Source organism: Lytechinus variegatus, chromosome 4, assembly GCF_018143015.1.
Source record: "Lytechinus variegatus isolate NC3 chromosome 4, Lvar_3.0, whole genome shotgun sequence".
Taxonomy (NCBI): Eukaryota; Metazoa; Echinodermata; class Echinoidea; order Temnopleuroida; family Toxopneustidae; genus Lytechinus; species Lytechinus variegatus.
Window position 1 is genome coordinate 10118705 of NC_054743.1, and position 15686 is coordinate 10134390.

Sequence of the window (15686 nt, forward strand, 5' to 3'; positions counted from 1 at the left end):
ACCAATCAGAGCAAACTTCCGGTTTCGCCACTCTGTCTATTGATAACTCTGACGCTTGTGTGTTGCTGCCCTCTACGTTCGTTGGTCATAACTTTTGTCACAAAAATTGTCATAAATTTTGTCTCTTCTCTTTAGCGCGCAGCAAAAATACGCGGCTTTAAATGCGCGTAATCCTTTTATACAAGCAAAAGATATGACAAAAGTTATGACAGGGGGTAGCAGTCATAAATTTTGTCATATCTTTTAGTACCAAATATCCCGATACCCTGTCGACTGAATGTCAAGCAAATAATTATATTATTTAGATTAGATTATGATATAGTTTCACTCATCTTCCATGACAATTTTCAAAATTATTTCTTCATGCTACAATTACTTAGGCCCTACATATTTATTCCTGCTTTTTTTCTCTGTTTTTCTTACTTTTCTACCTCTCCTCTAAAATTCTTCACAGCTCCCTGTCTCTCTTTTACCGTGTTTACACAGTGACACGGCTCGGGGGTTCGACACGCGAGCCGTGCTCAACACGGCAATTTTATGCTTTGTAAACGCGATCAGAGTGATCCGCGAGCCGTGTCGAACACGGCTTTTTTGATCCGCCAAAATCGTAGGTTTCAACCCGCGAGCCGAGTCAGACTCGGCAATTTTTTCGTGTGTAAACAGAAAGCCGTGTCGAACTCTCTTGACCTGGGGTGGTATTCTGAAAACGTTCTTATCTTTGTTCTTATCTTTTATCTTATCTCACTGAGATAAGAAGACGCTAAAATCATTGCAAATCGGTATTCTGAAAATCTTCTTAACGCGTTCTTATCTTTGTAAGGACTGCCTTCTTCTTATCTTCAACACGCCCATTTATAGGATATTACCAATCAAAATGCGCGTTATATTGGCAGTTTAACCAATAGAAGCGTACCTTATGTGAAGAGAATATCATGGGCGCTGCGCGTACACTGTTTCTGGCGCATTGCGCGAAATAGGCATTTTATACGCAATGACTGATTTTATTATTTCGAGACGTCCACGTGCACAAAATAAAGAAAGAAAAAGTAAATAAAGCAGGTACAAATAAAGAATAAAAAATGAAGAAAGAAAGTAAGTAGGTATTAAAGTAAGAAGACAGAAAAGGGTCAGAATGAAGCAGAAAAAAGATGAAAGGAACAAAGCAGAAAATAATGAAAAATAAAAAGTAAACGAAAGAAAGCAAGCAAAAAGGACTTAAAAATAAAAAGGAAGGAAAAATAGAATAAATAAAAGAAGGAAAAGGATGAAAGAAATAAAACAATTATCAATGATAAAGTGAAGGAACAAAAAGAAAAAGAAAAGAAAGAAACTAAAAGGAACACACACACAAAAAAGAAAAAGGTCAAACTAAAAAGATTAAAAAAAGTAACATGGAACTATGGAAGCTTAAAAGTGCCACCGAGATGTTGAGATAATTATCTCGGGAAGTCGACATCTTGATAGCAAAAGATAAGATGACGAGATCCCAGATCTCATCATGTCGACATCTTTAAGAAGAGATGATGAGATGACAGGATCCCGGATCTCATCATGTTGACATCTTGTAGAAGAGATGATGAGATGACAAGATCCCGGATCTCATCATGTCAACATCTTTTGGAAGAGATGATGAGATGACAAGATCTCGGATCTCATCATGTTGACATCTTTTGGAAGAGATGTTGAGATGACAAGATCCCGGATCTCATCATGTCAACATCTTTTGGAAGAGATGATGAGATGACAAGATCCCGGATCTCATCATGTCAACATCTTTTAGAAGAGATGTTGAGATGACAAGATCCCGGATCTCATCATGTCAACATCTTTTAGAAGAGATGATGAGATGACAAGATCTCGGATCTCATCATGTTGACATCTTTTAGAAGAGATGTTGAGATGACAAGATCCGGGATCTCGTCATGTCGTCATCTTTTAGTAGAGATGATGAGATGACAAGATATCGGATCTCGTCATGTCGACATCTTTTAGAAGAAATGGTCAGATGACAAGATCTTCGATCCATGATCATGTCATCTAATCATCTCTTCTACAAGATGTCGACATGACGAGATCCGAGATCTTGTCATCTCATCATCTCTACTAAAAGATGACGACATGGCGAGATCCCGGGATCTTGTCATCTCATCATCTCTTCTTAAAGATGTAGACATGACGAGATCCAAGATCTTGTCATCTCATCATCTCTTCTAAAAGATGTTGACATGATGAGATCCGGGATCTTGTCATCTCAACATCTCTTCTAAAAGATGTTGACATGATGAGATCCGGGATCTTGTCATCTCATCATCTCTTCTAAAAGATGTTGACATGATGAGATCCGGGATCTTGTCATCTCAACATCTCTTCTAAAAGATGTTGACATGATGAGATCCGGGATCTTGTCATCTCATCATCTCTTCTAAAAGATGTTGACATGATGAGATCCGGGATCTTGTCATCTCATCATCTCTTCTACAAGATGTCAACATGATGAGATCCGGGATCTTGTCATCTCATCATCTCTTCTAAAAGATGTTGACATGATGAGATCCGGGATCTTGTCATCTCGTCATCTCTTCTACAAGATGTCAACATGATGAGATAATTATCTCAACATCTCGGTGGCACTTTTAAGCTTCCATATGGAACCGAAAAAGAAAATAGTCTAAAAACGAATAAAAGAAAGTTAGAAAGAAAAAAAAGAAGGAGAAAAAGGGAATAAAATGTAAAAAGTGAAGGAAGAGAAAAAAAGGGAAATGAAACAAAGAAATAAAATTGAGAGAGAAAAAATGAAAGGAAAATTAACGCAAACATGAATACTACAAAAAGATAAAGGAAAGAAAGGTAAATTCAAAGAAAGAAAGAAAGAGAAAAAAAAACGAAAAGGGAAAATAAAGAGTTAAGAGAAGAAAGACAGAGAGAAGAAACAAAGTAAAGAAAAAGGGTAAATAAAGAATGAACGAAAAAAGAATGAGCGACGAAATAAAGAAAAAAAAAAGTAAAAAAAGACACAAAAATTTCAGAAAGCAGAAATAAAATAAATTTAGAAATAAAAATTAAGAATTATTAAAGGGAAGGAAGCAAAAGGGGGAAAAATAAAATGAATGATTAAAAAAAGGAAAAGCATATATAAAAACGAAAGAATTGAAGAAAAAATAAGGAAGAAAAATAAAAAGATTACAAAAAAGTGAAGGAAGAAAGAAACAAAAAGGAAAAGCATATATAAAAACGAAAGAATGGACGAAAAAATAAGGAAGAAAAATAGAAAGATGACAAAAAAAGTGAAGGAAGAAAGAAAGAAAAGGAAGAGAAAAGAGGGAAAATAAGAAATAAAGACTCAGTAGCTATAAAGAAATAAGAAAGGGATGAAACGAAAAGGGAAAATAAAAATGGAAGAAAGATGAAGTATAAATGAAACAAAGCAAAAGAAAAAAATTAAAAGATTTAAGCAGAAGAAAAGAAAAGATATACATGGAGAATGAAATAAAAGAAGAAAGACATGCAGATAGAAAGGAAGAAAGACAGACAAATAGAAAGGAAGAAAAAAGAAAAAGGGATAGAAAAAATAGACGGGCAAAATAAAGGGTGAATGAAAGAAATGGTGGGAGTAATACTTGTGGGTACTTATTACTACTAGTGGCCATCGATTTTGAGCAAGAAAAAACGCAGACATCGTGAGATGTGATAACCCTCTAGCTATCTTAAATATTATCTTAAATACCGTGAAAGATAAGAAAGAAAAAAGATAAGAACGTTTTCAGAATACCACTTATCTTGATTTTGTTCTTATCTTTTTAGCGCACTTTTGTATTATATGCGCGAGTGGTAAATTTACGCGCTCAGCATTGGGGGTGGAGAGCAAGATAAGAACAAAGATAAGAACAAAAGATAAGAAAAAGATAAGAACGTTTTCAGAATACCAATTTAAGAAAGTGACGTAGATAAGAACAAAATTAAGATAAGAACGTTTTCAGAATACCGCCCCAGGTCACTGCGCGCGCTTTTACTTTTGGCATTGTTGTTCGCACGGATAAGATCCGATTCCGGCGGTGAATTTCCCGCGTTTAATTTGCGACGTCATAATTCTTCTTCCGTTCGAGATCCGCGAGCCGTGTTGAACTCGCCTTTTTATATGTACGTACAAACGCGATCTCTGATCCCTTCTTCGCAGTGTTCAACCCGGCTCGCGGATTCAACACCCGAGCTGAGTCAATGTGTAAACACGGTATTTGTAATTAAGCGCATCAATATACGCGTAGTTGCGCGATGCCAGCAACTTGTTTGGGGATACGCCCTACCTGCCACGGGGCTTTCCTATTGGCTAGAAGGGCTCCAACTGGGAACTAACGATGATTTTGATTGGTTTGCTTCCGAATAGATGGGTGGGAACTTTGAGAGATATGACAGGGAATAGACAATGTTCAGAATACCGATTTGTGACAATCATAGCGGTGTCACATCTCGGAGAGAAATGACAAAATTTATGACAAAAGTTATGACAAGTTATGACACCAAAGAGTGTAAATGTGACAACAAAAGGTGTTGTAATAACACCTATAGGTGTAAAACTAACATCGCCAATTTAACACCGGTGTAAAATAACTGGTGTGGTCCTCTATGTACACCGGTTAACATCAAAGTTTTTGCTGTGCGTGAGGGTTTTTTAAATCGGGTCGAACGAATACTTAAAGTGACATCGTATCACGATTTTCGTTTTGATACTCCTTTCTCCCATTTTCTTCCTTTTTTCTGTCTTTTTTTCCCCTGTCTGTTAGCCCATTTGTGAAATATTTGCAACTCCTCGAACCAGGTGGGTGTTTCATAAAGCTGTTCGTAAGTTAAGAGCGACTTTAAGAACGACTGGTGATCCTTTCTTGTGGTAAATGGTATATTGAATTTAGGAAGGGTTAGCGCGTAAGAAAGGTTCACCAGTCTTTCTTAAAGTCGCTCTTAACTTACGAACAACTATATGAAACGGCGCCCTGGTATACCCATGGGTTATTGTGTGTCCGGACGATCAATTTTAGAAAGTCATTTGGAAAAAAATACAATCAAATTTTCATCAATTTTTAGTACAGAATGTAGAAAATATTATAGAGAACAAAATAGAAGATGATTGCAACTATTGAATTCATATTTTCAGTGTAATCCAAGACAAAAAAAGAAGCCTTCAAAATGTATAAAGTGTCCGGACACCCGACCCCCCATCCTACCATCAGATGAAATGGATAACTCATATGGGACCGCACTTGCTTATTACTTATCTCTCCATTAATATATCACCCTATTCATTATTTTATCTGTATATGTGATTATTCGTTTATTTGATTCTCAATACGTTCATTTATTATTTAAGTATTCATTCTCTAAATCTATTACTATTATATTTGTTATTTTTCTCTTTCGTTATTTCTTTCTTCTTTCACTGCGCCTTGGGCACTCTGCCGAGTGGATTTGACGCATTACGAATCACATATATCATTATTATTATTATTATCAGTTTTGTTTCTAAGAGAACTATTAATTTGTCTATTTATTCTTCGTTCATTTTCTATAACTTATTCGTAAGGCCGCAAAACCCCTGATTAATTGGATATGAAAATCTAATATGATATGAGTTGCACCAGAAAAGTACTATTGAACTGTTGAATGTGTTAATGTAGACTTGCAATGTGCTTCTTCGAGTCCAAAAATGTAAGCGCAAAGACAATAATATCGAAATGAAAATCCACCTATACTATATAGTCACAAGAGATGAAACGAAAGAAAGAAAGCGAAAAGGAAACTTATTCCAGGGGGGGGGGGTGAGGAGAACTCCCTGCTTATTCTTTGAATATTATGTCAAAATCTATCAAAACATATACACCATGTTTTGTCCCGTCATTTTTTCTCATTGCGCCACTGCTTAAACTAAAGGATTGCTGAATATCATTTTCATGTTCTACTTATCGTACTGATTAATTCAAAACACATAAACAGGCGAGGATCCAAGGGGGTCGAGCCGGCCTCGCCCCTTCCCCTATTTTGGGGGCAACCGTCAGACGTCAGAAAAAAGGGTGTCTTTTTTAACTTGAGAGAAACACTTTAAGAAAGAAAAGTAACCATGGTGAGATTGGAGGTATTACACCCAAGGTTAATTTACGGCCTCGTTACGGCCGGCTGGAACCCATAGGCCTATACTTGCAGTAACACCGCACCTCGCACCCATCAAAGACATTCTCCTGCACATTGGTTTCTTGCACGCCATCAACGGCCATGAACAAACAAAAATCCACTTTGAGCGGCCAATCGGGGAGAATATGGGTGTAAATCCCCCCTCTAGCGTACCTACGGGGGGGGGCAGCCCCCCTGACGATTCACAACCATGCAAGGGACGTATCCCTGCCCCCTGACGAGTCACAACTGATCAACAAGTGGCCTGCTCCTTTAAACTTGAAAACCCTTTTGTTTTGTGCTTGTCATTTTTTTTTCTGTTACGAAATCCTTTATTGTGGTTGAAAACCTTTTTTTTGGCTTGTCAATTTTTCTAGTACAAAATCCTTTTTTGGCGGACGAATTTGCCCCCCCTCCCTGTGGAAAATCCTAGGTACGCCACTGCGCCCCCCCCCCCTTATTGGCGAAAGCTGGATCCGCCCCTGATAAAGTACATTCACGGTTCAATATCTATTCATGCCATTAAAAAAGACATCAGTACGGGTGGGTGGATCAAAGAGGGTCGCGGAATCAATAATACGAGATAGTTCATAATTTTGCATTTGAATCAGATCAAGCAGAAAATCAACATTAGTTCACTGCGATTGCCCTATTTCTTTTTTCAGTTAGTTGATCGACGAAGGTCATATTTATTTTATCCACCAGATTTTTTATTGAATCAACGAGCCCACACGGGTTGAACAATCAGGATTTATAGAAGATTTACAATTATCTGCTTAAAGCTGAAGTTTTATTAGGGCAAATCATTGATCTGAGACGAGGTCAAGAGGAATAGATATTGTTGAGAAATGACCTATGGATATAAGTTTAACTGGTTTCCAGGAGTATCTTCGTCGGAGGGAGGTCTGAGTAACTCTGTGACTGTCCAGACTCCGGGCACTATCCCCCCCCCCCCTCAGTGTTATTTAGGGTACGCCAATGCTCGTTCCCTCCCTTTGAAAGCACCCCCCCCCCCTATCGAAGGTCTGCCAACATTTCTGAACCCCCTTTCGAGGGCTTTTCGCGGGCTTTTTCTGCCTTGGAGACCTCCCTAAATCCGGAACACTGCTCAATATACCCCCTATCTCAGGTGAGCTTTCATTCTAACAAAAGGTCCGTACTTTACTTTTCAAAATGAAATAATCCTGAATGCAGCATTATATTTAGGCTAATTCGAATGAGCTTTCAAAACTAGCAGGAATTTCAGGAATTTGATCATGGGATTTGATCAATTTTTCTATTTTATTCAAAATATTTGATAACCCCCTTCTAAAATTTCTCAGAGATCCAAAGAGAGAGATAAAAAAACACCCCCTTTTTAAAGAAATCTCCGGGAGAAAATACATATGCACCCCGTTATTCACAATTAGCTGGCCGGACCCCTTTACCTGACATTTTGGGAACACGCATGCGGTCTTTCCGACTCCGGATCGGGGGGGGGAGGGACATTGGCGGCGGAAGCCACAAAATTTAGGGGGGCACCAGAAATTTTGGGATGAACACAGGTAAAAAAAATGAAAAGAAAAAAAAGTCATCAATCTAAATTTTAGAGGGGACCGTCCCCCACCTCGAATTTAGGGGGGGACAGGTTACCCCCGCTTCCGCCGCCTATGGGGGGGGGCGGGGTACTATTCCGAGCTTTCTTCAGACTATAGAATTTCTCGACCCTTCGACCGACCAAAACAGCCTTTGTCGTGATGAGATGAATATCTTTGGAAAATTAATCCATGCAAATTACATCGATTAGGATCCCCATTTCTGATCAAGGCTACTCTCACAAATCAGACAATGCGAGCGCGGAGTGCGACTAGTCTGCTTTGCAGACTGACTGGCTCGTACGGTGGGATCTCAGCGCGCGCAGCGCACTGCTGTTGGTTTGCGAACGAAGCAAACCAGCCCGAAAGGGCGATTTGAAACGAGCCATTTGCAGCCACAGTAGACCTAGTCCGCTATGTAGACTCGTTGAATTAGCTACACACGCTGCAGATGTGGGTCTACATTTTTCGACTAGAGCGCGACCGGAATTGTTAATATCTTTATAAACATGTATAGTGACCTGGAATATTTTTTTTCTTCTTTCCAAATTCTTCGCTGTCCTTCATTTTTTGCTCCTCTTTTTATTTTATTTATTGTTTTCTTCTTCTTCTTCTTTATTTTCTCCCCCTTTTTGCCATGAGATGGGGGGAGGGGTAGTTAGCCGCTTACGCCACCTTCGATCCACCTATGGGCGATTCCATGCTAGAAAAATAAGCTATTTTCGCAACATTTTTCAACCTTTTGTCCAAATAAACAAAGAACTTCAATTTGTTTTGTGGTAATAGTAGAGTACTACTGGGTAGACATACGAAATATTGATGACCAACAAAATGTCCATGGGTGAATTAGAGGTGAAAATGTTGCGTGTCGTTCGGGACATTTCTGAGTCCCGTACGACACACAAAATTTTCGCCCTTAATTCAGCCATAATCAAATATATATATTGTTGCTAATCAGTTTTTCACATGACTACCCACTATAACTTTATTATTGACCTAAAATATTTGTTCATTGCTCATGCAATCAGTTTAGAGACTAGAAATTGTTGACAAAACGTCCCGTACGACACGTATGGAATCGCCACTATCAGGGGCGTCGATCCATTTTTCAGATTGGGGGGATCACATCATGAATCAACTTTCCAAAGGCGCTCGATCAGACAAAACAAACAAACTCTCACACACACATGCCTATATATGTGTGTGTACATAGATATGTATATATACACACACATACACACACATATCTCACCAACAAATTAATGCGAGCGCGAAGCGCGAGCTGAAAATTTTGATATTTCGAAGTGAAAAAAATGAGTTTAATGGACGTTTTTAATAAAGAACAAGATATATATCCAACAAAAGATTATTGAAAATCGAAGTGGGAGTTCTTTTGAGGTTTAGAACTGAAAACGGGACCGTATTCACCAATTTAATCATGAAATGTGTTGGTTTTTTGTTACAGAAATGATGCTAGCGCGAAGCGCGAGCTGAATTTTTTTTTATATTCCAATCTGAGAATTTTTTTTTCTTTCCAATTTTGAGAACTATTTTAGACGAAGAACGAGTTGTGTATTTCAATCTCGCTTGCTGATTTCTGTGTAACATTACAATCTTATTTTATTTTTAGCACATGCGGAATTATTGGGGGGGGCAAAACGATGTCCCCCCCAAATATTTTCATTGGTGGGGCGATCGCCCTCCTGCCCCCCCCCCCCAGGATCGACGCCTCTGGACTATTATGTGCGATGACCCCGGCCATGAACACCATAGCCACTCTGAATGCAAGGTATAGGCCTGTAGTGCGACCATGGTGCAAACCAACGAACAGATACAGTGCAAACCAAAGAACGATCAACGCTCGTATGATCGGAGAGCGCATTCTCATCTGTCCAAACTTTGTAGGGCAACAATCCAACAAAGTCCATGGCTATCAAATCTTCTAACATGAAGCCCCTGAAAGACGACCCTCAGCGATACAGAGACATTTATTACAACGCATTCTACAAGATGGCACTAAAAGAGTTCCTTTTTGAAAAAGTGACTCAATTTTTTGATACGACGGTGATGATGAGACTCACCCGTGCCTTCGAAGGTGGTGAAGAGTTCGGTGTTCTAGGAGTGGGACTTGGCGGTGGTATGTTGAGGGTTCTTTGATAAAATTCGATCGAAATCTGGCAGGTTCACTACGGTCATATCGCATTACAAAATGCTACACTATAGGTTATAGCTGTATATGTACTGTAGTTGTCTTCAAATGAATGTCGTTTTTTTTAGTGTAAAAAACACCTATTAACCCCCCCCCCGTATCCTACATTTTATTCTTTTATGGGGTCGTGCAAATAAAGGACTCTTAATTTATAAAACTATTAAGTGGACTATTTGACTATCATCTGGATCTCATTATTTAGAAGACACGAAACCTTTTTTATATATGTCATAATAAGCTGCCATTGGAAAACATAATTATTTACTTTAATTCTTTTTGAATGTATTAGTTATAAATCTGCAGGTCTAAAACCCCAACTTCTAAGGATTTTTTTCATAAAACAAAATCTGGGCCAGAATGGATACCATTTAAACGTTTAATGTACCTCATCTTACATATCAATCGATCATAAACAATGGTATAAACGTTTGAAAATCAATCGATAATTCATGTATATATATTATTTGTTAGAATCCCTAAGAAATCTTTCCTACCACACTGATGTCCATATTGAAAAGAATCCCTGCCATGTCCCCCTTTCTGTTTCATATTGAACATGCATTATGTTTATACAATATCAATGTATTTCATTGATTGTACGTTATTTTCATCAGCATTAAAACTGTTTTATGTGTTTATTATGTCATATGTAATTTATTTTTATTTATTTATTTAAAAATCTTTATACAGGATAAGCATGTTCAGATAATATATACACTGTTTTTCAACATGGTCCTGTTGACATAGTAAACATCTAACAATGTACAGAAAAAATGCATTTAACAATTTAAATTCAGGCAGAGTAAATAGTAAAACAAATGAGTAACATAGGTATTAACAAACATAGATATATAAAAATAACAAAAGATACATGTGCACTGGGTAATGAATACCAAATTGAAAGTTGAAAACATACTCAGTAAACCGGCATACATGCATAGAGATGTATAGAATGGAGAGCGGACAGAGTGTTACGAGAAGTGTGTTTTCTTATATTTCATTTTGATTGTAACAATTGAAGTAATTAACCTATTTACTTTATATTGAGGTTTTTCTTGTTGTTGTTTTCTTCGGGAACCCATTGATCCAAAAACGACGCGTATTGAGGTGCTCCATGCTTGATAACCTTGGTAATATTGCAGCATCTGTGGATGTATTAAATTTGAATGAAATTGAGGCATCGATTATCATAAATTGGTAATCTCTTGTCACTTCTTGTAGGGCCACATGAGCTTCACTTTATGAAGAGTCTGCGATCTCATTTCTCATCTATCAATACTGTTGGAGTGGACCCCAGTGAATCCATGCTGAACAAGTTTCAGGAGAGAGTAGCTGAGTTGGAACCAAAAGACGAGTCTTCCGTCTCATGCCAGTTGTTCAACGGTCCCTTCTCTGAGTTCGTAGCCGGAAGTGCCTTGTCCAAAAACAAGTACAATCTCATCACTGCTATCCATTCACTATACCACCTTGGTGACTTTGAGACGACCTTCACCCAACTAGCATCCATGATGAAAGAAAAGGGTTTCATCCTGGTTGTTTGTGCAAAAGGTAAGTTGATCAGCTCATTCATGAATAATGACATCTACGAAGTTATTCTTACTTAATGATAATTATAACAATAATAATTATCATTATTACACTCTAATAAATGAAGTGCTAATTTAGCTCTTAAGAGCGTGTATAGTGACTGCACTTCGGAGTGCTGATTTGTCAAGTTCAAATTTGAACTAGACAAATTAGCACTCCGAAGTGCCATTAATATGGTAACTATCGGATGAAACAAGATTTGTCGGATAAAAAAAAAGTTATGACAATTTAAAGTTTCGCTTATTCTTCACAAAACAGTTCTATGCTCAACTCAGTGATATGCAAATGAGAGAGTTGACGATGTCACTCACTTACTATTTCTTTTGTTTTTTATTGTTTGAATAAACAATATTTCAATTTTCTCGAATTTGACATTTAGGACCACCTTGCTTGACCCACAAAATGTAAAAAATAATGGAATTCCACATGCTCAAGGAGGAATGAAACTTTGTTTCACATGACAATGACTAGAAAATCAAACTATTTCATCTAATAAAATACAAAAGAAATAGTGAGTGGGTGATGTCATCGGTCCTCTCATTTGCATACCGAACAGGATGTGGATATAACTGTTTTGAGATATTAGGCGAAACTTTAAAATGTTATAACTTTCTTATTTCACATCCGATTTTTATGAATTTTCAGTGTTATGCTTGTTTGATTTTTCTCTTTCTACAAGTCAGCTTTTGGTTGGGTGGACTTGTCCTTTAAGTATGACTTAGAGTCACACTTACATGACAACTCGTACATAATATGAAACGCACAATCTTATCAATATAGAAGTGCTCGTCCTCTTGGCATGATCTGACCGATGCGATCATGCCTTTTACATGTTTTCTACCGCACGCAACTAGGCATTTCAGTGCGACTCTAACATAGCGCATTTTCCATCTTGATTAGGTGCTCAAGGCGCTTCAGAGCAGAACAACAAAAACTAATTACATATGTAATACATGTCTGAACAATAAGTCAATGTCTATCAAAAAACACTTTTATACAGGTATGTTTTCAGGTTTCCCTTGAAGGTGGTCACTGAAGTCTGGGTTTTCAAACTGTGTGAGAGAGAACTCCACAGGCTAGGTCCTGCATGAGCAAAGGCCCGCTCCCCGCATCTTGGATCTTTGTGAAATACCCCCTAGGTCCCCGAAACGGGGGTCTTTTCGACACGATGGGGTTTTCACACAGCGATGTACGGGGGATTCGATAACAAAAAATATGTCTTGTCAATTGCCCTTCATGACTAAGAACAACATAGAAGTCTTTGCTGAAAAATTTGTGAATCAAATCAGCAGTCCCAGACTCTGGACAAGCGACATAATTTATTTGCATTTTTTCGTCAGCATCGAAACTTAGAGGAAACTGCTATTCTGTCTCACCAATTTTTCGGTAAAGATCTCCGAGCTGTCTTTTTACGGGCATTTTCAATACATTATACTGTGTTCTTGAATTCTCCAAGTCACTGAGGGAGAGAAAAAATCCGCACTTTTTAAACATGTTTTAAGAACTCAGATAAAGACCCTGGCCCGTATTCTGAAGTCGGGTTTAATTTAAACTCAGGTTCAAAGTTGTGGTTTAAGTATGGATAGCCAATTGTTACATAAATCACCAACAATAGAGATATCATATTTCAGCTCATTTGACTCTCAAATCAGTCATCATTGTCTAGGAAGTACAAATAGATGATTGTCTTCACCATTGAAGAATCGGTAGAGAGCACAGTAAATTATAAGAAACATACAACTTAATAAAAAAATGACACTTTTGGCTTCCCATAATTTTAGCACAGAGTTAAATCTGACTTCAGAATACGGGCAATCATGCATGTTCAAACCAAAATGAGTGGTTGTTCGACGTGAGATTACACAATGGCATTTGTCATACAGATATACTGCCAAGGATTGTAAGAAAGCTCTTTTCACTGAATGTTACAAACCTCATAAGAGGCCTTTTGACATGTCTTTCGTTGTCGTATACAGATAACCTTATGACCAAGACTTTCAACAAGTTCACGTGGCTGTCAGAAAACACGCAAACGCTATCAGGACTATCTTCCACGAAGGTTCGAGAGTTCGCGCAGAGTCAAGGCTATGACGTCACCACTGTATACGTACCGATGCAGTGGGACATCACTGAAGTGTTTGACGACCAGTCTGAATTTGGTAACAAACTCATCGATTTCTTCACCCAATTCGCATTTTTTCGGCAAACAGCGTCCTCTGAGCTGATGGATGAATTGGTGAATTTTTGGCGTTCAGTTTCGATTCTGGATGAAAATGGACGTGTTCTAGCTTTATCCGACGAAGAAATTCTTCTGATCTCGAAATAAGATCTTTGGTGTGGTCCGTCCGGGAGGGACGTCGCGACGTTGGGTAGTTCTGCGGGTTGACAGACGGACGGGCCAAAATCATATAAAATGCTTGAAATAAAATTATTTGTTGGTGTAGGCCTACGACCAAATGGGATAATTCATTCTTGATAAACCAAAATTCAAGGACCCTTGAACCAATGACGGCCGTTGTAGTGTCCAATTTTCAGCTATCCTTTGTCAGAAACATACTTATCACCACATTTATTATTTTCATCAAAGTTTATGAGGGTATTTTCAGTTAAGCCGGGGATGACGCAGTTTTAACGGTGCTCTCAGTAAATTGAAAAATCCCTCACCAATAGGCCTATTAACAATTTTTATTTAGAAGTTTAGCAACGTATACGACATAAATTACGATTATTTGTAATATGAAACAGTGGTGTGAGAGTTCAGGTTTTTAACTGATTTCAGATTTTTTTTTTTCAGCTTAATGTCAGCTTATTTTGGATTTCCTTTGTACATTAAATTGATTCTTGATAAACCATATGTGTGTGTGTGTGTGTGAGGGTGTTTTGAGGTGTGTGTGTAGATTTTTGTATGTATTTTTCTTATTTACTCTCTAGATTATCATTGTATATATTTTTCATCTCATTCTTGCTGTAATGTTCTGTATAAGGGCCCCCTCTCACAAGCTCTGCTTGTATGGGGTCCCAAACCTATCATGTATTCTCATTTTTTTTTTAAACTGTGTAATATCTCTTGTTTTGATTGGTTTGAATAAACTTGAGCTTAAACTTGACTTGAACTTTAAGAAGTATGGGAGCTTTTTCTATTTCATATTTTTGTCAACACTTTTCAGCCTTTTTTCAGATCTTTTTATTATTTTGTGACCAATCACACCCCTGATTTACAAAATATGATACCAATTATCAAAGCGCAGTAGAGTATATGCACATAGTAGCTGCGCTATATAAATGGACCTATTATTATTATTATTATTAGATGAAAAAAAAATGACATGGCAAGTGATGATAGCGATTGCATTGAGAATCACAGTACGAGTCAAGCATGCTCCAGAACTCTGAAATCGTATCCTGTTATTGCTCAGAGGGTTGGCAGCATAAATGTCATAAATTTTACGATATTATTTACATACAATTATTTTTTTTTGATGTAGTGATAAGGTAGAGTTGATTGGAAGGGCTTATATCAGTCGATATTTGAAGGTTTGCATGGTGGTACGGTATACACCGTGACTGTGTAAAGTGCTGGAAGGACTGAGATAAGAAAAGTGGATAGAATTTGAGGTAAATTGGAAAGGCGAGAAAGTGGAGGTTTGAAAATATAGTGTTTTTTTCAAAATGAGTGTAAGTCCTGAAATATCAGTCGGTGGGCGGCCTTACTCGCTCCGTTCACCGCAATAATTATGAACAACAGAATGAGAAAAAAGAGAGTAAAATACGTTCAAATGTCTTCAGTTCTTTTTTAAATCAAAGAGTAAAAATATCTCAGTCAATATCACTCTTGTGCGGACGTGAGCGAAAGCTTTCAGTGAGAACATGTTCACCAAACGAAATCAAACCTAAAACTAACTCTCACTTCGGCCACTGCCAGCAAAGTCACGTGTGTTACAAATCCTGTTCAGAGTAGTGGACGGGCCAATCAGAGATGGAAAATGCGACCATTTAAACATCCTGCATCAAGACCCCAACCAATTCTAGTTTTACTCCCAAACCACGCCTACTGCATGACTTATCGGTCTCAAAATGGGCGGAACGTAAGACCCGTTTGCCCGGTATGGACACTTCTACATTGTTATGAATTCTTGAATGTATTAAAGTGATGGTCTGGG

The 15686-nt window shown here is 37.9% G+C and overlaps 1 protein-coding gene across 1 annotated transcript; it reads left to right on the top strand.

Annotated features, from left to right (window-relative positions):
* The first annotated feature begins 9562 nt into the window (after nt 1-9562).
* LOC121412542 (histamine N-methyltransferase-like) lies at nt 9563-14733 on the top strand. The gene is made up of 3 exons (XM_041605334.1): nt 9563-9867; nt 11161-11487; nt 13503-14733. Exons 1-3 carry the CDS (start codon nt 9657-9659, stop codon nt 13850-13852), a joined length of 888 nt encoding a protein of 295 aa, XP_041461268.1. The 5' UTR covers nt 9563-9656; the 3' UTR covers nt 13853-14733.
* The last annotated feature ends 953 nt before the right edge of the window (nt 14734-15686 follow it).